General features: G+C 47.0%; 2 protein-coding genes across 2 annotated transcripts in view; one reads left to right on the plus strand and one right to left on the minus strand.

Moving 5' to 3' along the window:
- Nucleotides 1-23,902, minus strand: part of LOC310857296 (unconventional myosin-Va-like) — a gene marked incomplete at its 3' end in the record, with an annotated part of 109,748 nt that overhangs the window by 47,739 nt on the left and 38,107 nt on the right. Inside the window, exons 9-13 of the mRNA XM_083762909.1 lie at nt 16,794-16,900; nt 13,221-13,486; nt 7,814-7,895; nt 2,736-2,876; nt 1,705-1,830 (exon numbers count right to left, since the gene is read on the minus strand). Coding sequence (XP_083619035.1) covers nt 1,705-1,830; nt 2,736-2,876; nt 7,814-7,895; nt 13,221-13,486; nt 16,794-16,900 — 722 coding nt within the window. The remainder of the gene's footprint in view (nt 1-1,704; nt 1,831-2,735; nt 2,877-7,813; nt 7,896-13,220; nt 13,487-16,793; nt 16,901-23,902) is intronic.
- On the plus strand, nt 19,540-20,643 carry LOC310858005 (kelch domain-containing protein 3-like; the record flags this gene model as incomplete). The annotated part of the gene is made up of 1 exon (XM_083764049.1): nt 19,540-20,643. One exon carries the CDS (start codon nt 19,540-19,542, stop codon nt 20,641-20,643), a length of 1,104 nt encoding a protein of 367 aa, XP_083620175.1.

The following is a 23,902-nucleotide window of genomic DNA, read 5'->3' on the forward strand; positions in this document are numbered from 1 at the left end:
ACCCCTGAATCAGAGAACCTTGTCAGCAAAGTGAACCCTGAATCAGAGAACCTTGTCAGCAAAGTGAAGCCCTGAATTAGAGAACCTTGTCAGCAAAGTGAAGCCCTGAATTAGAGAACCTTGTCAGCAAAGTGAAGCCCTGAATTAGAGTACCTTGTCAGCAAAGTGAAGCCCTGAATCAGAGTACCTTGTCAGCAAAGTGAACCCCTGAATCAGAGAACCTTGTCAGCAAAGTGAAGCCCTGAATCAGAGAACCTTGTCAGCAAAGTGAACCCCTGAATCAGAGAACCTTGTCAGCAAAGTGAAGCCCTGAATCAGAGAACCTTGTCAGCAAAGTGAAGCCCTGAATTAGAGTACCTTGTCAGCAAAGTGAAGCCCTGAATTAGAGAACCTTGTCAGCAAAGTGAACCCTGAATCAGAGAACCTTGTCAGCAAAGTGAAGCCCTGAATCAGAGTACCTTGTCAGCAAAGTGAACCCCTGAATCAGAGAACCTTGTCAGCAAAGTGAACCCTGAATCAGAGAACCTTGTCAGCAAAGTGAAGCCCTGAATCAGAGTACCTTGTCAGCAAAGTGAAGCCCTGAATCAGAGTACCTTGTCAGCAAAGTGAACCCCTGAATCAGAGTACCTTGTCAGCAAAGTGAAGCCCTGAATTAGAGAACCTTGTCAGCAAAGTGAAGCCCTGAATTAGAGAACCTTGTCAGCAAAGTGAACCCTGAATCAGAGAACCTTGTCAGCAAAGTGAAGCCCTGAATCAGAGTACCTTGTCAGCAAAGTGAAGCCCTGAATCAGAGTACCTTGTCAGCAAAGTGAACCCCTGAATCAGAGTACCTTGTCAGCAAAGTGAACCCTGAATCAGAGTACCTTGTCAGCAAAGTGAACCCTGAATCAGAGTACCTTGTCAGCAAAGTGAAGCCTGAATTAGAGAACCTTGTCAGCAAAGTGAAGCCCTGAATCAGAGAACCTTGTCAGCAAAGTGAACCCTGAATCAGAGAACCTTGTCAGCAAAGTGAACCCTGAATCAGAGAACCTTGTCAGCAAAGTGAACCCTGAATTAGAGAACCTTGTCAGCAAAGTGAACCCCTGAATTAGAGAACCTTGTCAGCAAAGTGAAGCCCTGAATTAGAGAACCTTGTCAGCAAAGTGAAGCCCTGAATTAGAGAACCTTGTCAGCAAAGTGAACCCTGAATTAGAGAACCTTGTCAGCAAAGTGAAGCCCTGAATTAGAGAACCTTGTCAGCAAAGTGAAGCCCTGAATCAGAGAACCTTGTCAGCAAAGTGAACCCTGAATTAGAGAACCTTGTCAGCAAAGTGAACCCCTGAATTAGAGAACCTTGTCAGCAAAGTGAACCCTGAATTAGAGAACCTTGTCAGCAAAGTGAAGCCCTGAATTAGAGAACCTTGTCAGCAAAGTGAAGCCCTGAATTAGAGAACCTTGTCAGCAAAGTGAAGCCCTGAATTAGAGAACCTTGTCAGCAAAGTGAAGCCCTGAATTAGAGAACCTTGTCAGCAAAGTGAACCCTGAATTAGAGAACCTTGTCAGCAAAGTGAAGCCCTGAATTAGAGAACCTTGTCAGCAAAGTGAAGCCCTGAATCAGAGAACCTTGTCAGCAAAGTGAAGCCCTGAATTAGAGAACCTTGTCAGCAAAGTGAACCCCTGAATTAGAGAACCTTGTCAGAAAAGTGAGCCCCTGAATTAGAGTACCTTGTCAGCAAAGTGCGCGATGATGAAGGCCGTGTTGGACATCCTGGGCTTATCAAAGTGAACGTTGTTCTTCAACAGGGTGTTGTAGAGCTTCTGAGCCCAGGAGACGTCACTGCCCTTAGGCATCTGAGGAGGAACCATCCATACATCCATCCATCAATCAATCAATAAATACATCCATCCATCCATCAATAAATCCATCCATCCATCCATCCATCCATCCATCAATAAATACATCCATCCATCCATCAATAAATCCATCCATCCATCCATCCATCCATCCATCCATCAATCAATAAATACATCCATCCATCCATCAATAAATCCATCCATCCATCCATCCATCCATCCATCCATCCATCAATAAATACATCCATCCATCCATCAATAAATCCATCCATCCATCCATCCATCCATCCATCCATCAATAAATACATCCATCCATCCATCAATAAATCCATCCATCCATCCATCCATCCATCCATCCATCAATAAATCCATCCATCCATCCATCAATAAATCCATCCATCCATCCATCCATCCATCCATCAATCCATCAATCCATCAATCCATCAATCCATCAATGGTCTCTGACATTACACCTAGCTACATGTTTAACCCATTTAGACCTGAGTTAAAAACATTAACTTTGAAATAATATATATTCAAAGATTTGTGCCGCATTTTTAAGATTTTTAAAAAATAGCAGACCTACAAGCTCATAGCTTGTAGGTCTGCTATTTTTCAATAGCTAAAGTAGAACAGAATGCTTAGTTAAAACACCAAAAGGGGTTCCCATCAATAATGGGTTTTTAAAAGGCACACTAACCTTACACTCCTCATCCAGCAGATCCAGGATTCCCATCCAGGTCTTCTATCATACCGATGCACACTAACCTTACACTCCTCATCCAGCAGATCCAGGATTCCCATCCGGTCTTCTATCATACCGATGCACACTAACCTTACACTCCTCATCCAGCAGATCCAGGATTCCCATCCGGTCTTCTATCATACCGATGCACACTAACCTTACACTCCTCATCCAGCAGATCCAGGATTCCCATCCGGTCTTCTATCATACCGATGCACAGCTGGTTGTCGTGGAAATCAATCAGTGTCCAGTTGATGTCCTCGGACATGTACTCCTGTTGTTCTAGTTTAAACACATGCTGCGCACGCACACACACACACACACACACACACACACACACACACACACACACACACACACACACACACACACACACACACACACACACACACACACACACACACACACACACACACACACACACACACACACACACACAGTTCAGAGCGTAGCATATTTTATGTAGAAATAGCACTATATAGTGTATACTTAGTTTCATTGTACAGCTATTATACTGTTCCACTTATCTCCCTCTCAAACTGTCTGCTATAAAGCAGCTAACTCCACCACCTCTCAAATTGTCTGCTATAAAGCAGCCAACTCCACCACCTCTCACCGTCTCAAACTGTCTGCTATAAAGCAACTAACTCCACCACCTCTCCCCCCTCTCAAACTGTCTGCTATAAAGCAGCTAACTCCACCACCTCTCCCCCCTCTCAAACTGTCTGCTATAAAGCAGCTAACTCCACCACCTCTCCCTCCCTCTCAAACTGTCTGCTATAAAGCAGCTAACTCCACCACCTATCTCCCTCTCAAACTGTCTGCTATAAAGCAGCTAACTCCACCACCTCTCCCTCCCTCTCAAACTGTCTGCTATAAAGCAACTAACTCCACCACCTCTCAAACTGTCTGCTATAAAGCAGCTAACTCCACCACCTCTCCCCCCTCTCAAACTGTCTGCTATAAAGCAGCTAACTCCACCACCTCTCCCCCTCTCAAACTGTCTGCTATAAAGCAACTAACTAAGTTATTATTTCCACACAACTCCTCTAAGCTATTTTATTCCCCTTTAACAATCCCTTAGAATAAGTACAGTGTCCAGACTGTCTGGTTTTCAGGATCACAATATGGACGCAGTGACACCCTTTGACCACTTGAGGTCGCCCTTGTTCCTCTCCTCTCCCATTGGCCAGTGTTTCTGAACAATACTATATATTCCAAAATTGCGGCACATTTTCAAGTTCTTTTTCCAAAAAGTAGCAGATCTACAAGCTCATAGCTCAAGCTATGAGCTTGTAGATCTGCTCTTATTCTTTTTTAAATAGCTAAAGTAGGACCTATAACATCATGCTTAAAACACCAAAGCGGTTCCCATCCTGAATCAAGCAGCTTAAAAACTCCCACAAGCCCAGACAGAGCAGGAGGTTAAAATGACACCCGAACATGTTTCAAAGTGAAACATCCATTTAATTTAACCCATTCTGATCTGAGATCAGATTCATACGAGGTTTCCACTGGGACACACACTGGGTCTGATGAACCCATTCTGACCTGAGATCAGATTCTAAAAATGTCAGTCGTTCTTCGATTTTTCAAAAATAGCAGACCTACAAGCTCATAGCGCGCCACTCGGTGGCGCGATATGAGCTTGTAGATCTGCTATTTTTCAATAGCTAAAGCATAACATGATGCTGACACCAAAATGGGTTCGCGTTCAGAATGGGTTAATTTAAACTGGTACACACAGGACCGGAAAAACCAGAAACAATTCCACCTGGAGCTATTTGAGTTTGTACTTAATATTTATCTATGCTGAGTTGCTCTTTCAGATTAAGTAACCGGTCTGTCCTAACAGACAGTCTGCCATGTCAGACAGTAACGCCAGGGCTCCACTGGGCGCGTCTGCGGCGCGTCTGCGGCGCGTCTCCGTCAGTGTCGGGAATGTGCCCTTTTAATCAATGGAGGGTGGCTCCACTGCCCGCGTTGCGTTGCGTTGTGCTGCGTTCGGTGACTCAAAAATTGCCCCGGTTCGTTTTTTGACGCACGCACGCGTCCAGTCATGTATAAAATAATGTTGCTGACGCGCAGTTTTCAAAAGCCTGCAGTGGAGCACCTCTAGCGTGACGTTGACGTTGTCATGCCGCACGCGTGACGCGACGGAGACGCAACGCGCCCAGTGGAGCCCTGGCGTTACAGGAACGGTGTCGACTTCCTCCACTAAAACTATGACAAATAAATGCCTTTTTTCACTGACAGAAACTACATGGAAACTAAATGAAAACTAAAGCTACGCCGACTAAAACGTAAGAGTAAATTTACTGACAATTTTGTCAACAAATAAAAACTAGTCTTAAAGGACCACTTCACCACTTTTCAACCTATCTTCATATAATAGGTCCTCACTAATAATCATGAAAAAATGGCGCAATGTTTTTCTACTCGGTCTGTGTCTCATAGGAGGGCTGTGGGCAGTTCAGAAACCAGTCTGTGTCTCATAGGAGGGCTGTGGGCGGTTCAGAAACCAGTCTGTGTCTCATAGTAGGGCTGTGGGCAGTTCAGAAACCAGTCTGTGTCTCATAGGAGGGCTGTGGGCAGTTCAGAAACCAGTCTGTGTCTCATAGGAGGGCTGTGGGCGGTTCAGAAACCAGTCTGTGTCTCATAGGAGGGCTGTGGGCGGTTCAGAAACCAGTCTGTGTCTCATAGGAGGGCTGTGGGCAGTTCAGAAACCAGTCTGTGTCTCATAGGAGGGCTGTGGGCAGTTCAGAAACCAGTCTGTGTCTCATAGGAGGGATGTGGGCGGTTCAGAAACCAGTCTGTGTCTCATAGGAGGGCTGTGGGCGGTTCAGAAACCAGTCTGTGTCTCATAGGAGGGCTGTGGGCAGTTCAGAAACCAGTCTGTGTCTCATAGGAGGGCTGTGGGCAGTTCAGAAACCAGTCTGTCTCATAGGAGGGCTGTGGGCAGTTCAGAAACCAGTCTGTGTCTCATAGGAGGGCTGTGGGCAGTTCAGAAACCAGTCTGTGTCTCATAGTAGGGCTGTGGGCAGTTCAGAAACCAGTCTGTGTCCCATGGGAGGGCTGTGGGCAGTTCAGAAACCAGTCTGTGTCTCATAGGAGGGCTGTGGGCAGTTCAGAAACCAGTCTGTGTCTCATAGGAGGGCTGTGGGCAGTTCAGAAACCAGTCTGTGTCTCATAGGAGGGCTGTGGGCAGTTCAGAAACCAGTCTGTGTCTCATAGGAGGGCTGTGGGCAGTTCAGAAACCAGTCTGTGTCTCATAGGAGGGCTGTGGGCCGTTCAGAAACCAGTCTGTGTCTCATTGGAGGGCTGTGGGCAGTTCAGAAACCAGTCTGTGTCTCATAGGAGGGCTGTGGGCAGTTCAGAAACCAGTCTGTGTCTCATAGGAGGGCTGTTGGCAGTTCAGAAACCAGTCTGTGTCTCATAGGAGGGCTGTGGGCAGTTCAGAAACCAGTCTGTGTCTCATAGGAGGGCTGTGGTCAGTTCAGAAACCAGTCTGTCTCATAGGAGGGCTGTGGGCAGTTCAGAAACCAGTCTGTGTCTCATAGGAGGGCTGTGGGCGGTTCAGAAACCAGTCTGTGTCTCATAGTAGGGCTGTGGGCAGTTCAGAAACCAGTCTGTGTCTCATAGGAGGGCTGTGGGCAGTTCAGAAACCAGTCTGTGTCTCATAGGAGGGCTGTGGGCGGTTCAGAAACCAGTCTGTGTCTCATAGGAGGGCTGTGGGCGGTTCAGAAACCAGTCTGTGTCTCATAGGAGGGCTGTGGGCAGTTCAGAAACCAGTCTGTGTCTCATAGGAGGGCTGTGGGCAGTTCAGAAACCAGTCTGTGTCTCATAGGAGGGATGTGGGCGGTTCAGAAACCAGTCTGTGTCTCATAGGAGGGCTGTGGGCGGTTCAGAAACCAGTCTGTGTCTCATAGGAGGGCTGTGGGCAGTTCAGAAACCAGTCTGTGTCTCATAGGAGGGCTGTGGGCAGTTCAGAAACCAGTCTGTCTCATAGGAGGGCTGTGGGCAGTTCAGAAACCAGTCTGTGTCTCATAGGAGGGCTGTGGGCAGTTCAGAAACCAGTCTGTGTCTCATAGTAGGGCTGTGGGCAGTTCAGAAACCAGTCTGTGTCCCATGGGAGGGCTGTGGGCAGTTCAGAAACCAGTCTGTGTCTCATAGGAGGGCTGTGGGCAGTTCAGAAACCAGTCTGTGTCTCATAGGAGGGCTGTGGGCAGTTCAGAAACCAGTCTGTGTCTCATAGGAGGGCTGTGGGCAGTTCAGAAACCAGTCTGTGTCTCATAGGAGGGCTGTGGGCAGTTCAGAAACCAGTCTGTGTCTCATAGGAGGGCTGTGGGCCGTTCAGAAACCAGTCTGTGTCTCATTGGAGGGCTGTGGGCAGTTCAGAAACCAGTCTGTGTCTCATAGGAGGGCTGTGGGCAGTTCAGAAACCAGTCTGTGTCTCATAGGAGGGCTGTTGGCAGTTCAGAAACCAGTCTGTGTCTCATAGGAGGGCTGTGGGCAGTTCAGAAACCAGTCTGTCTCATAGGAGGGCTGTGGTCAGTTCAGAAACCAGTCTGTCTCATAGGAGGGCTGTGGGCAGTTCAGAAACCAGTCTGTGTCTCATAGGAGGGCTGTGGGCAGTTCAGAAACCAGTCTGTGTCTCATAGGAGGGCTGTGGGCAGTTCAGAAACCAGTCTGTGTCTCATAGGAGGGCTATGGGCAGTTCAGAAACCAGTCTGTGTCTCATAGGAGGGATGTGGTCAGTTCAGAAACCGTCTTCCAGTGACATCATCGATGGGGAATCCAAGCTAATAGAAACTGCAGGCTTTCTTGTCCTGAAAAGTTGCAATGCGAAAATGGAAGCCATCGTTCTCACGATAATGAAAATCTAAACATTATTGTAAAAATAATCTTGTTCAAAAAAAAATCTGCCTAATGATGATGTCACTGGAAGACGGTTTCTGAACTGCCCACAGCCCTCCTATGAGACACAGACCAAGTAGAAAAAAATTGCACCATTTTATCATGATTATTAGTGAGGACCTATTATATGAAGATGGGTTGAAAAGTGGTGAAGTGGTCCTTTAATATATTAGCGCCACTCACTTCACATGGGTGTGATTTGCATGTATTTTTGTTGTACTGTACATTTGTATCGTAGTTTATTAGTAATATAAATACTAATAATAGTAATATGAATACTAGTAATAGTAATATAAATAGTAATAGTAATATAACTACCGCGTTGAACTGCTGCTGCAGTTTCTCGTTGGCGTAGTTGATGCAGAACTGCTCAAAACTGTTGACGTCAAACGTCTCAAACCTGAGGAGAAAGAAATAAAAATATAAATAGTGTAAACTTAAGAGGCAGCGTTGGTTTTGCAACTTTAGATTGTAGTTTTAGTCATAGTCCTTTCATTTAGTTTAAAGGACAACTTTAGTTTTTTTCAACCAAGGGTCATGTTTTAGGTTGTTATTAGATAAAGTAAAATATGAGTGTTTTAGGGATTTTAGCTGTTTTTGACAGGGGGGGCGGGGGCAATCGAGCATGGGGCTAAATATGTACTTTTTAACACAATTGTATGGTGATTTATTTTTTTATGGTTTACTATAGTCCTAATAAACGCCAGGAAATTACATCTGGCCACAGAAGATAACAGGATCTACTGAATGTGAAGGTAGCCTACTGGGGGAAGGCTTATACTGTGTGTATAGGCTCAATATGTCAGTTTGTCACATTCAGTAGATCCTGTGATCTTTTGTGGCCAGATGTAATTTCTTGGGGTTTATTAGGACTATAAAATTGTGTTAAAAAATACATATTTAGCCCCATGCTCGAATGCCCCCGCCCCCCTGTCAAAAACAGCTAAAATCACTAAAACTAAAGAAAGCAGCAAATGAAAAAAAATTACACTCATCTTTTAGTTTCTCTCAGGTTCAGGTTCAGGTTCAGGTTTATTTGTCATTTGTATAGATACAGAGTATACATACAATGAAATTTATTTTGCTCAGAGCACTCTCCGTCTTACATACACAGGACATAAACAAACATCTATAGTGCAAGAAAAGACAAAAAAACAGTAAAAGAAAGTGCAAGTGAAGTGAAGTGCAATACAGTTCAAGGTCAGCTGTTCAGCAGCCTGACTGCCTGGGGGTAAAAACTGTTACTGAGACGGGTGGTACGAGATTTGATGCTCTGGTAGCGTTTTTTGGAGGGGAGTAGTTTGAACAGGGTATTTGCGGGGTGGCTGGTGTCTTCCATGATGTTATGGGCTTTTTTCATACAGCGAGTGGTGTAGATGTTATGGAGACTGGGTAATTCTGTAGTGCCGATGATTTTAGCTGCTGTTTTAATGGTCCTCTGCAACCTGTTGCAGTCCTGAGCGGTCGTGTTACCGTACCACACTGTGATACAGCCAGTTAAGACACTTTCAATTATACAGCGATAAAAGTTCACTAGTCCTTTTGTACTTAAGCCAAAATTTTTAAGGCGCCTCAGAAAGTACAGTCGCTGCTGCGCCTTCTTGAGGATGTACTCGTTGTTGAGTGACCATGTGAATGTGTCTGTGATATGTATGCCCAGGAATTTAAAGTTATCAACTATGTCGACAGATGACCCTTTGATGGAAATGGGGGTGTGGATGCCTTTGGACTTCCTAAAGTCTACAATGATTTATTTGGTCTTATTGGTGTTAAGTGAGAGGTTATTGTTATCGCACCATAGAGTTAGATCCTCTATCTCCCTCCTATAGGCCCTCTCATCACCGTCGGTTATTAGTCCGATCACTGTGGTATCATCCGCAAATTTAATTATGATGTTATTCTCGTATCTGGCGACACAATCAAACGTAAACAAGCTGTACAGCAGAGGACTGAGGCAGCAGCCTTGGGGCGCACCGGTTCTGGTGAGAATTGTGGATGAGCTTCTCTCTCCTATGCGAACACACTGGGGCCTACCCGTCAGAAAATCAAATAGCCAGTTACAGATGGAGCTGCCCACACCAAGTCCACTGAGTTTCAACACTAATTTAGATGGTACAATAGTGTTAAATGCGGAACTATAGTCTATGAACAGTAGTCTGACATAAGAGCTTTTCTTGTCTAGATGTACCAGGGCAGTGTGTAAAGCAAGAGAGATTGCATCATCCACAGATCTATTTGCACAGTAAGCAAACTGTAAAGGATCAATACTAGCAGGAATTATGCTCTTGATATAAGAGATAACCATTTTCTCCAGGCATTTCATGAGAACAGATGTCAAAGCAACAGGTCGATAATCATTGAGACAGGTAACAGGTTTTTTCTTGGCAATGGGTACAATTATTGTTTTTTTAAAACACAATGGCACCACGCACAATGACAGGGACAGGTTAAATATGTCTGTGTATACCCATGACAGCTGGTTATAGCATGTCTTAAGGACACGAGAGGCTATCCCGTCTGGCCCTGCAGCTTTATGAGCATTAACTTTTTGGAACGCTTTACTCACAGACCTCTGCGTCACCTGCAGGTCCACCGCCTCCGGTGCGCTCTGCGCAGTGGCTGGGTCCGAGTTGTGAGCCTCGAAGCGGGCAAAAAAAGTTGTTCAGCTCGTCTGGTAAAGACGCGGAGGTGTCAGTGATATTACCTGACTTGGGTTTATAGCCCGTAACCGCCTGCAGTCCGCTCCACATTCGCCGCGAGTCACAGCCGCTGTAGTCGAGGTCTAATTTGACTCTGTACTATCTCTTTGCGGCTTTGATAGCCTTTCTCAGTTCATATCTGGATCGCTTGTAGAGTTCCACATCCCCGGATTTGAAAGCGACGGTGCGCTCCCTCAGTTTGATGCGAATGTCACTGTTAATCCATGGCTTCTGGTTCGGATAGGAGCGAACTGAACGTACTGGAATGCAGATATCCACACAGAACTTGACGTAGTCGGCGACAGAATCCGCATATTCATCCAGACTCGTGGCAGAGTCCTTGAAAATGGTCCAATCTGTCGCATCAAGACAGCCCTGGAGTTTAGTAACGTGATCTGTGGACCAGCTCTGTACCGATCTCACTGTGGGCTGCTCACACTTCACCTTCTGCTTAAAGGCAGGGAGTAGAAGCACGGCCAGGTGGTCGGATTTCCCAAAGTGAGGGCGCGGTAGCGCTCTATAAGCAGCCTTGATGGTGGAGTAACAGTGATCGAGAGTTTTATTCCCTCTGGTTGGGCATTTGACATGTTGGTAGTATTTTGGTAACACAGTTTTCATGTTACAGTGGTTAAAGTCCCCCGCCACAATTGATACGGCCTCCGGGTGTATAGTCTCCTGTTTGCTAATAACGCCATACAGCTCATCCAACGCCTCGGCTGCCTTGACTTCTGGCGGGATGTAAACAGCCGTTAGCAATACACAGGGGAACTCCCTGGGGAGATAGAATGGCCTGCACCTTAGTGTGAGATGTTCTAGTACTGGCGAGCAGTACTGTGAGGCAATAACCACGTCTGTGCACCAAGTGTCATTGATGAGGAAACAAACACCACCTCCCTTCGACTTGCCCGTGACCGTCCTAGAACGGTCGGTGCGGAACACAGAGAACCCCTCCGGTTGTATCGCCCTGTCGGGTGTGTTTGAGCTCAACCACGACTCTGTGAAGCAAAACACACAGCAGTTCTTTATATCCCGCTGTGAACGTAAGCGGCTGTGGAGGTCATCCAGCTTGTTCTCATCGAGAGACTGAACGTTAGCGAGCAGCATACTGGGGATCGGGGGTCTGGTAGGTCGTCCTCGTAACCTCGCTAGGACGCCACCTCTCTTTCCCCGTCTGTGTTTGTTGCTGCTCCGTGGGTATCCGCGTTGTTGTTGTTGTAGAGTTCTCTCGGTAAATACCGCGGCTTCCAATCGCTGGGAACATCCAATCTTATGTCCAGTAGTGTCTTACGGTCATAAACAACAATGCACGAAGAGACAGAGACATAAAACATGAAGACAAACAATAAGACGAGAGCTGCTCTGAGCGTGTCGCCATAGTACGGCGCCATCGAGCTGTCAGCTGTGTCTAATAACAACCTAAAACATGAACCTTGGTTGAAAAAAACTAAAGTTGTCCTTTAAGCGGAAATCTCATTGTCTTATATTCTGACCGATGGTACCATGGTGATGTCATAGCCCATGAGCCAGTCTCAACCTAAACCAATCTCCTCCCATCAGGCAGGAGATATAGAAGTATCCAGAGCTCTCTACATGTCGCTTCAGGGATAGCACTTACCCCGTAGCCATTAGACATCTGGGGCTGTATTTTGCGTGTCTTTAAGTACCAGGTCTTATTCCCTATAACTTCAGTAAACTAAAGACCTGGAGGCGTGGCCAATGCTCTTTGGCTATTCTGAGTGGCCAAATAAAGAGCATTGGTCACGCCTCCAGGTCTTTAGTTTACTCAAGTTAGGGAATAAGACCTGGTACTTAAGACACGCAAAATACAGCCCCTGAACTCATAGTACATGCATATTAGGGCTGTCAAAAAAAATCGATTCGAGTTAGAATCGCGATTCTAATGCCGTCCTAGTACTAGTCGTAATACTAGCAGTAATACTAACCCGTAGATGTCTGTACAGTCTGCTGTACAGTACAGTACAGTGCAGTACAGTACAGTACAGTAACACTAACCCGTAGATGTCTGTACAGTCTGCTGTACAGTACAGTACAGTACAGTACAGTACAGTACAGTACAGTACAGTACAGTACAGTACAGTACAGTACAGTACAGTACAGTACAGTACAGTACAGTACAGTACAGTACAGTAACACGTAGATGTCTGTACAGTCTGCTGTACAGTACAGTACAGTACAGTACAGTACAGTACAGTACAGTACAGTACAGTACAGTACAGTACAGTACAGTACAGTACAGTAATACTAACCCGTAGATGTCTGTACAGTACAGTACAGTACAGTACAGTAATACTAACCCGTAGATGTCTGTACAGTACAGTACAGTACAGTACAGTACAGTACAGCACAGCACAGCACAGCACAGCACAGCACAGCACAGCACAGCACAGCACAGTACAGTACAGTACAGTACAGTAATACTAACCCGTAGATGTCTGTACAGTACAGTACAGTAATACTAACCCGTAGATGTCTGTACAGTACAGTACAGTACAGTACAGTACAGCACAGTACAGCACAGTACAGCACAGCACAGCACAGCACAGCACAGCACAGCACAGCACAGTACAGCACAGTACAGTACAGTACAGTACAGTACAGTACAGTACAGTACAGTACAGTACAGTAATACTAACCCGTAGATGTCTGTACAGTACAGTACAGTACAGTACAGTAATACTAACCCGTAGATGTCTGTACAGTACAGTACAGTACAGTACAGTACAGTACAGCACAGCACAGCACAGCACAGCACAGCACAGCACAGCACAGCACAGCACAGTACAGTACAGTACAGTACAGTAATACTAACCCGTAGATGTCTGTACAGTACAGTACAGTAATACTAACCCGTAGATGTCTGTACAGTACAGTACAGTACAGTACAGTACAGCACAGTACAGTACAGTACAGTACAGCACAGCACAGCACAGCACAGCACAGCACAGCACAGCACAGTACAGCACAGTACAGTACAGTACAGTACAGTACAGTACAGTAACACTAACCCGTAGATGTCCAGTATCCCGATGAAGGAGGCGGTCTTGTCGGAGGCCATCAGCGCGGCGTTGACGCGTGCCACCAGCAGCGTGAACAGCCTGCTGTACAGAGCCTTGGCCAGCGCGTCGCGGCCTCGAACCGCGTCGCCCAAAGACACCGGCTTCACGTACGTCTCCACCGCCGTCTGCAGCTTCCTGTGGCACAGCCAATGGGACATGTCCGCATCGGCCACGCCCACCAGCTCACAGAACACCCCGAGGTGGGGGTCGCCCGCCTGGGGAGGGGGAGGGGGGGGCTTTAGCTATTTAACCCATTGTGACCTGAGATCAGATTCTAAAAATGTCTTCGATTTTTCAAAAAATAGCAGATCTACAAGCTCGTATCGCGCCACTCGGTGGCGCGATATGAGCTTGTAGGTCTGCTATTTTTCAATAGCTAAAGCATAACATGATGCCGACACCAAAATGGGTTCCCGGTCAGAATGGGTTAAAAACAGCAGACCTACAAGCTCGTATCGCGCCACCGAGTGGCGCGATACGAGCTTGTAGGTCTGCTATTTTCTGAAGAATCGACAAGAACGACTGACATAGAAACATAGCTTTTTCAGAAAACTGTCAGAAGACACTTTACAATAACGACCTGTTATAAAGCATTTATAAACATTTATAATCGTTTGTAGATGAGTAATAATCATGAACAATCATTGTTGACATCCGTAAATGTTTAGGTAAACATTTACGGATGTCAACAAACAGTGATTGTTACTCATCTACAAACTGCTTATAAATGTTTATAAATGCTTTATAACAGGTCGTTATCGTCACCGACATCTGATCTCAGGTCAGAATGGGTTAATCCAGAGCGATTTAAAGTAAGCAACAACACATGGGGATAAAATACATCACATACATAGAATGAATAGACATCTAGGATCATAAAGTAGGCTAAGAACCTAACAGTGGAATATCTAATGAAACTATGAGTCTGGGAGAGGAGTCTAGGACGTGTGGAGCGTTGTCCAGGGTGTTTTAGAGAAGGGAGAAGAGTCTGGGACGTGTGGAGCGTTGTCCAGGGTGTTTTAGAGAAGGGAGAAGAGTCTGGGACGTGTGGAGCGTTGTCCAGGGTGTTTTAGAGAAGGGAGAAGAGTCTGGGACGTGTGGAGCGTTGTCCAGGGTGTTTTAGAGAAGGGAGAAGAGTCTGGGACGCGTGGAGCGTTGTCCAGGGTGTTTTAGAGAAGGGAGAAGAGTCTGGGACGCGTGGAGCGCTGTCCAGGGTGTTTTAGAGAAGGGAGAAGAGTCTGGGACGTGTGGAGCGTTGTCCAGGGTGTTTTAGAGAAGGGAGAAGAGTCTGGGACGTGTGGAGCGTTGTCCAGGGTGTTTTAGAGAAGGGAGAAGAGTCTGGGACGTGTGGAGCGTTGTCCAGGGTGTTTTAGAGAAGGGAGAAGAGTCTGGGACGTGTGGAGCGTTGTCTAGGGTGTTTTAGAGAAGGGAGAAGAGTCTGGGACGTGTGGAGCGTTGTCCAGGGTGTTTTAGAGAAGGGAGAAGAGTCTGGGACGTGTGGAGCGTTGTCCAGGGTGTTTTAGAGAAGGGAGAAGAGTCTGGGACGCGTGGAGCGTTGTCCAGGGTGTTTTAGAGAAGGGGGAAGAGTCTGGGAGGCGTGGAGCGTTGTCCAGGGTGTTTTAGAGAAGGGTGAAGGGAGAAGAGTCTGGGACGTGTGGAGCGTTGTCCAGGGTGTTTTAGAGAAGGGAGAAGAGTCTGGGACGTGTGGAGCGTTGTCCAGGGTGTTTTAGAGAAGGGAGAAGAGTCTGGGACGTGTGGAGCGTTGTCCAGGGTGTTTTAGAGAAGGGAGAAGAGTCTGGGACGTGTGGAGCGTTGTCCAGGGTGTTTTAGAGAAGGGAGAAGAGTCTGGGACGTGTGGAGCGTTGTCCAGGGTGTTTTAGAGAAGGGAGAAGAGTCTGGGACGCGTGGAGCGTTGTCCAGGGTGTTGTAGAGAAGGGAGAAGAGTCTGGGACGTGTGGAGCGTTGTCCAGGGTGTTTTAGAGAAGGGGGAAGAGTCTGGGACGTGTGTAGCGTTGTCCAGGGTGTTTTAGAGGAGGGAGAAGAGTCTGGGACGTGTGGAGCGTTGTCTAGGGTGTTTTAGAGAAGGGAGAAGAGTCTGGGACGTGTGGAGCGTTGTCCAGGGTGTTTTAGAGAAGGGAGAAGAGTCTGGGACGTGTGGAGCGTTGTCCAGGGTGTTTTAGAGAAGGGGGAAGAGTCTGGGAGGCGTGGAGCGTTGTCCAGGGTGTTTTAGAGAAGGGTGAAGGGAGAAGAGTCTGGGACGTGTGGAGCGTTGTCCAGGGTGTTTTAGAGAAGGGAGAAGAGTCTGGGACGTGTGGAGCGTTGTCCAGGGTGTTTTAGAGAAGGGAGAAGAGTCTGGGACGTGTGGAGCGTTGTCCAGGGTGTTTTAGAGAAGGGGGAAGAGTCTGGGACCTGTGGAGCGTTGTCCAGGGTGTTTTAGAGAAGGGGGAAGAGTCTGGGACGTGTGGAGCGTTGTCCAGGGTGTTTTAGAGAAGGGAGAAGAGTCTGGGACGTGTGGAGCGTTGTCCAGGGTGTTTTAGAGAAGGGAGAAGAGTCTGGGACGCGTGGAGCGTTGTCCAGGGTGTTGTAGAGAAGGGAGAAGAGTCTGGGACGTGTGGAGCGTTGTCCAGGGTGTTTTAGAGAAGGGGGAAGAGTCTGGGACGTGTGTAGCGTTGTCCAGGGTGTTTTAGAGGAGGGAGAAGAGTCTGGGACGTGTGGAGCGTTGTCTAGGGTGTTTTAGAGAAGGGAGAAGAGTCTGGGACGTGTGGAGCGTTGTCCAGGGTGTTTTAGAGAAGGGAGAAGAGTCTGGGACGTGTGGAGCATTGTCCAGGGTGTTTTAGAGAAGGTAGAAGAGTCTGGGACGTGTGGAGCGTTGTCCAGGGTGTTTTAGAGAAGGGAGAAGAGTCTTGATGCTGTCGTAATTACTTTTTTCACTTGCTGAAAATAGCAGATCTACACACAGCAGATCTACACAACGTGTCGCGCTGTGACGCGTTGTGAACTTGTAGATCTGCTATTTTCGGCATGCAACCAAGTGACTTATACTGACTTATGACTTACACTGGATCTCTTGTCCACTAGTCCCTTCCTATAACATTTTAGTCTAGTTTTTATTTGTTGACGAAATTGTCAGTATATTTAGTCTTAGTTTTAGTCATCATAGCTTAGTTTTAATTTAGTTTCCATTTAGTTTTTGTCAGTGAAAAAAAAGGTTTTTCGTCTTAGTTTTAAGTCAACGAAAACAACCCTGACGGTGACGCGTTTAACGCATTCTGAACGGGAACCCATTTTGGTGTTGGCATCATGTTATGCTTTAGCTATTGAAAAATAGCAGATCTACAAGCTCATAGCGCGCCACCGAGTGGCGCGCTACGAGCTTGTAGGTCTGATATTTTTGAAAAATCGAAGAACGACTGACATTTTTTAAAAATCTGATCTCAGGTCAGAATGGGTTAATCAGACCAGTGTGTGTCCAGTGGAAACCTCGTATGAATCTGATCTCAGGTCAGAATGGGGTTAACTCACGGAGATGGTGCTGCTGTCAGCCGATGTCTCCTTCACCTCCACGTTGCTCAGGTGAAGGATGGATGCTAGGATCTGGAACACAGCCATCTGGTCTCCTTCACTGATACCTAGAGGACACAACACAATGTAATGGAACTGGTCCCCTTCACTGATACCTAACCTAGGACACAACACAATGTAATGGAACTGGTCCCCTTCACTGATACCTAACCTAGGACACAACACAATGTAATGGAACTGGTCCCCTTCACTGATACCTAACCTAGGACACAACACAATGTAATGGAACTGGTCCCCTTCACTGATACCTAACCTAGGACACAACACAATGTAATGGAACTGGTCCCCTTCACTGATACCTAACCTAGGACACAACACAATGTAATGGAACTGGTCCCCTTCACTGATACCTAACCTAGGACACAACACAATGTAATGGAACTGGTCCCCTTCACTGATACCTAACCTAGGACACAACACAATGTAATGGAACTGGTCTCCTTCACTGATACCTAACCTAGGACACAACACAATGTAATGGAACTGGTCCCCTTCACTGATACCTAACCTAGGACACAACACAATGTAATGGAACTGGTCTCCTTCACTGATACCTAACCTAGGACACAACACAATGTAATGGAACTGGTCTCCTTCACTGATACCTAGGACACAACACAATGTAATGGAACTGGTCTCCTTCACTGATACCTAACCTAGGACACAACACAATGTAATGGAACTGGTCTCCTTCACTGATACCTAGGACACAACACAATGTAATGGAACTGGTCTCCTTCACTGATACCTAACCTAGGACACAACACAATGTAATGGAACTGGTCCCCTTCACTGATACCTAACCTAAAGGACACAACACAATGTAATGGAACTGGTCCCCTTCACTGATACCTAGGACACAACACAATGTAATGGAACTGGTCCCCTTCACTGATACCTAGGACACAACACAATGTAATGGAACTGGTCCCCTTCACTGATACCTAACCTAGGACACAACACAATGTAATGGAACTGGTCTCCTTCACTGATACCTAGGACACAACACAATGTAATGGAACTGGTCCCCTTCACTGATACCTAACCTAAAGGACACAACACAATGTAATGGAACTGGTCCCCTTCACTGATACCTAGGACACAACACAATGTAATGGAACTGGTCCCCTTCACTGATACCTAGGACACAACACAATGTAATGGAACTGGTCCCCTTCACTGATACCTAACCTAGGACACAACACAATGTAATGGAACTGGTCCCCTTCACTGATACCTAACCTAGGACACAACACAATGTAATGGAACTGGTCCCCTTCACTGATACCTAACCTAGGACACAACACAATGTAATGGAACTGGTCTCCTTCACTGATACCTAACCTAGGACACAACACAATGTAATGGAACTGGTCCCCTTCACTGATACCTAAAAGAAGCGTTCCTCTCCACCAATAGGAACCTACCTAACAGTGACAGACCTGTCCTCTCCACCAATAGGAGCCTACCTAACAGTGACAGATGGACCAATAGGAGCCTACCTAACAGTGACAGAGCCGTCCTCTCCACCAATAGGAACCTACCTAACATTGACAGACCCGTCCTCTCCACCAATAGGAGCCTACCTAACAGTGACAGACCCGTCCTCTCCACCAATAGGAACCTACCTAACAGTGACAGATGGACCAATAGGAACCTACCTAACAGCGTCAGAGCCGTCCTCTCCACCAATAGGAACCTACCTAACAGTGACAGACCCGTCCTCTCCACCAATAGGAACCTAAGTAACAGTGACAGAGCCGTCCTCTCCACCAATAGGAACATACCTAACAGTGACAGAGCCGTCCGTTGTTGTTGCTAATTGGCTGCGTGTGATATTTGAACAGTCAAACTATTCGTATCAATATACGGCTGTATCAACAAAATAATGATGTCATAGGTATATGGGGGCCTCATATTTGGTCTTCAAACGGGCCTCCAGATTCCTGAGAACACACAAACACACCAAGCTGGCCATAGGGGGCGCTAGCTCCCCTCAAAGAGCCAGAATGCAAAATGCTTGTCATTCAGCCTCACTTTGAGTTGCTCAGTGGACTGTCTCTCACACAGCGATATGGAGAAAAATATCACACCCGCGTGACGTGAGCGGCACTGTTATCACCATACATCACATTCCGTGCTCAGCCAGTCAGCTTGAGCACATTCCACGCACACGCACACGCACGCACACACACACACACACACACACACACACACACACACACACACACACACACACACACACACACACACACACACACACACACACACACACACACACACACACACACACACACACACACACACAGCCTCAAAATACAACACAGCTCAGTGTTAGGGAACCCTGTAGCGTGTGGAAGACCCATATGCTAATAAATATAGCAATAGAGTTCAAAGGGTGCAGATGAAGAACAGCTGCACTAATTGGCGTCGTTAAGGCGTGCATGGAAACAGTTTGTGTCTCGTGTGATGTCACACCAGAAGATATAAGATGATGCACCGTGTTGAAAATGACTGTAGACGTCGAGAGAGAGACAGACAGACAGACAGACAGACAGACAGACAGACAGACAGACAGACAGACAGACAGACAGACAGACAGACAGACAGACAGACAGACAGACAGACAGACAGACAGACAGACAGACAGACAGACAGACAGACAGACAGACAGACAGACAGGGTGATGTTGTCTTGGACCGTTTCCAAAGCAGGAGGACCAAAGCGAGCCCATCATGCTGCTGTAGCAGTGAGGAACAAACTGTATTCCTTTGGAGGCTACTGTGATGGAAGGACCTTCAACAACATGGGACAGATGGATGTCCATGTCTTCAACACAGTGTCTTTATGCTGGAAGAAGTTACCTCCAGTGAAACGTGGAAGAGGGGACGGTCACCTTGAGGTTCCATCCAAGCGCTACGGCCACACAGCTGTGTTGGTTGAAGATACAGTCTACATCTGGGGAGGCTATCCTTACTGCAATGTGCTTTATGCATTTGATGTCGACTCCCACAGATGGTTCCAACCCAGGGTTTCTGGGACTGTTCCAGAGGGGAGGAGCTACCACTCAGCCTGTGTGTTGGAGAAGGTCATGTTTATCCATGGAGGATACACCAAGCTGATTGGATACACTAATGACATGTACAAGTTGGACACCAGCACAATGGTCTGGACTTTAATTAACACCAGAGGAACTCCACCTCCTGATTCACAATGTCACTCTGCCACCATCATTGGTACCAAGATGTTTGTATTCGGGGGCGGGAGGGGGTACCAGGAGGTCAACAACACCATCAGAGTGTTTGACACAGAGACCAACGTCTGGCTGAACACACCTTCTGCACAACTTCTACCAGAAGGACGCTGGTGTCATTCAGCATTTACCTACAATGGAGAGCTGTACATATTTGGTGGCTGCAACGATAACCAGACCTTCAATGATTTGTGGAAATTCAGTCCAGAGACCTTCTCCTGGAAGAAGGTTGAGCCCAAGGGGAAAGGACCATGTCCATTGGAGGGTATGTGCTGTTGCATTGTGGGAGATCATATCATCCTCTTTGGAGGATCCAAAGGAGATCACACTATCTCTGATGAGCTGTTCATCTTAGACTTGAGTCCTCGTCTTAAAACGTTATGCAAGCTAGCAGTTATTCAGTACGCTCTGGACCAATCAGAACTCCCACACAACATCAGGTGGGAACTGGCAGCCATGGCAACCAACGACAACAGACGACAACAACAACCGAGACCACATTCCAGACGAAGGAACAGCAGAAAGATCAAGAAATGATGGATCAACATCTCATCCCACCTGATGGTGAGCCACCTCTCAGCATCTCTTACTGAGATTCAAACCTCAGGAGACTCCTTCTCTCCAGACAGGCTCTCTAACCATTCAGCTAGGCATCAAACAATGACAATTGTTCGTCAATTGTTCCGTCCAACACAATGCGGTGGAAACACAAACATGTGTCTGTATGTTCCAAACTGAACACGGTGGAACTCTCTTTATTGTGTATTTATTTCTATGATCTTTTTTTATTTAAAGGACCAAGCAGTCCTGAAAGGACTTGGTCCTTTATTGTTATTGTTAGTTGTGTTTTTCCTTCTCCTTCTGCCAAAAAATGGCAGTTTTAGCGAAACTTTAAATAAAAAAGAAAATAAAAAGATTATCGGCTTACAGAAAAAACAAAAATATTAAAGACTATCTGGTACACAGCAAGCTAAAAGGAAACAACACGGAACTAGAAAATGCATGTTGGAGATTAAACAACAGATAACAGCCAGCACCAGCAACTGTGTTTATTTAATCACATGTGAAAAATGTGGCTTACAATATGTTGGAGAAACAGGTAAAACAATAGCTACAAGGCTGAGACAACACAGATACAATATTAACAATGCAAAAAAGACAACTAAAAGGATTGTTCAACATTACATGGCTCACGGCATTGAAGCTCTAAAAGTATCTGGACTTCAACACAATCCCAACTGGACAGTTTTAGGACAAAGACGTTTTAATGAAAAACAATGGATCAAGAACCTCAACACGGATACCTGAAAGAAGCGCTCCTCTCCACCAATAGGAACCTACCTAACAGTGACAGACCTGTCCTCTCCACCAATAGGAGCCTACCTAACAGTGACAGAGCCGTCCTCTCCACCAATAGGAGCCTACCTAACAGTGACAGACCTGTCCTCTCCACCAATAGGAGCCTACCTAACAGTGACAGAGCCGTCCTCTCCACCAATAGGAACCTACCTAACAGTGACAGAGCCGTCCTCTCCACCAATAGGAACCTACCTAACAGTGACAGAGCCGTCCTCTCCACCAATAGGAACCTACCTAACAGTGACAGACCTGTCCTCTCCACCAATAGGAACCTACCTAACAGTGACAGAGCCGTCCTCTCCACCAATAGGAACCTACCTAACAGTGACAGAGCCGTCCTCTCCACCAATAGGAACCTACCTAACAGTGACAGACCTGTCCTCTCCACCAATAGGAACCTACCTAACAGTGACAGAGCCGTCCTCTCCACCAATAGGAGCCTACCTAACAGTGACAGAGCCGTCCTCTCCACCAATAGGAACCTATACCTAACAGTGACAGAGCCGTCCTCTCCACCAATAGGAACCTATACCTAACAGTGACAGAGCCGTCCTCTCCACCAATAGGAACCTACCTAACAGTGACAGACCTGTCCTCTCCACCAATAGGAACCTACCTAACAGTGACAGAGCCGTCCTCTCCACCAATAGGAACCTACCTAACAGTGACAGACCTGTCCTCTCCACCAATAGGAACCTACCTAACAGTGACAGAGCCGTCCTCTCCACCAATAGGAACCTACCTAACAGTGACAGAGCCGTCCTCTCCACCAATAGGAACCTATACCTAACAGTGACAGAGCCGTCCTCTCCACCAATAGGAACCTATACCTAACAGTGACAGAGCCGTCCTCTCCACCAATAGGAACCTACCTAACAGTGACAGACCTGTCCTCTCCACCAATAGGAACCTACCTAACAGTGACAGAGCCGTCCTCTCCACCAATAGGAACCTACCTAACAGTGACAGACCTGTCCTCTCCACCAATAGGAACCTACCTAACAGTGACAGAGCCGTCCTCTCCACCAATAGGAGCCTACCTAACAGCGTCAGAGCCGTCCTCTCCACCAATAGGAGCCTACCTAACAGTGACAGAGCCGTCCTCTCCACCAATAGGAACCTACCTAACAGTGACAGAGCCGTCCTCTCCACCAATAGGAACCTACCTAACAGTGACAGACCTGTCCTCTCCACCAATAGGAACCTACCTAACAGTGACAGAGCCGTCCTCTCCACCAATAGGAACCTACCTAACAGTGACAGAGCCGTCCTCTCCACCAATAGGAACCTACCTAACAGTGACAGACCTGTCCTCTCCACCAATAGGAACCTACCTAACAGTGACAGAGCCGTCCTCTCCACCAATAGGAGCCTACCTAACAGTGACAGAGCCGTCCTCTCCACCAATAGGAACCTATACCTAACAGTGACAGAGCCGTCCTCTCCACCAATAGGAACCTATACCTAACAGTGACAGAGCCGTCCTCTCCACCAATAGGAACCTACCTAACAGTGACAGACCTGTCCTCTCCACCAATAGGAACCTACCTAACAGTGACAGAGCCGTCCTCTCCACCAATAGGAACCTACCTAACAGTGACAGACCTGTCCTCTCCACCAATAGGAACCTACCTAACAGTGACAGAGCCGTCCTCTCCACCAATAGGAACCTACCTAACAGTGACAGAGCCGTCCTCTCCACCAATAGGAACCTATACCTAACAGTGACAGAGCCGTCCTCTCCACCAATAGGAACCTACCTAACAGTGACAGACCTGTCCTCTCCACCAATAGGAACCTACCTAACAGTGACAGAGCCGTCCTCTCCACCAATAGGAACCTACCTAACAGTGACAGACCTGTCCTCTCCACCAATAGGAACCTACCTAACAGTGACAGAGCCGTCCTCTCCACCAATAGGAACCTACCTAACAGTGACAGAGCCGTCCTCTCCACCAATAGGAGCCTACCTAACAGCGTCAGAGCCGTCCTCTCCACCAATAGGAGCCTACCTAACAGTGACAGAGCCGTCCTCTCCACCAATAGGAGCCTACCTAACAGTGACAGAGCCGTCCTCTCCACCAATAGGAGCCTACCTAACAGTGACAGAGCCGTCCTCTCCACCAATAGGAACCTACCTAACAGTGACAGAGCCGTCCTCTCCACCAATAGGAGCCTACCTAACAGTGACAGAGCCGTCCTCTCCACCAATAGGAGCCTACCTAACAGTGTCAGACCTGTCCTCTCCACCAATAGGAACCTACCTAACAGCGTCAGAGCCGTCCTCTCCACCAATAGGAACCTACCTAACAGTGACAGAGCCGTCCTCTCCACCAATAGGAGCCTACCTAACAGTGACAGAGCCGTCCTCTCCACCAATAGGAACCTACCTAACAGTGACAGGGCCGTCCTCTCCACCAATAGGAACCTACGTAAC

This window comes from Protomyctophum parallelum (genome assembly GCF_964188405.1).
Source record: "Protomyctophum parallelum genome assembly, chromosome: 4".
NCBI lineage: Eukaryota > Metazoa > Chordata > Actinopteri > Myctophiformes > Myctophidae > Protomyctophum > Protomyctophum parallelum.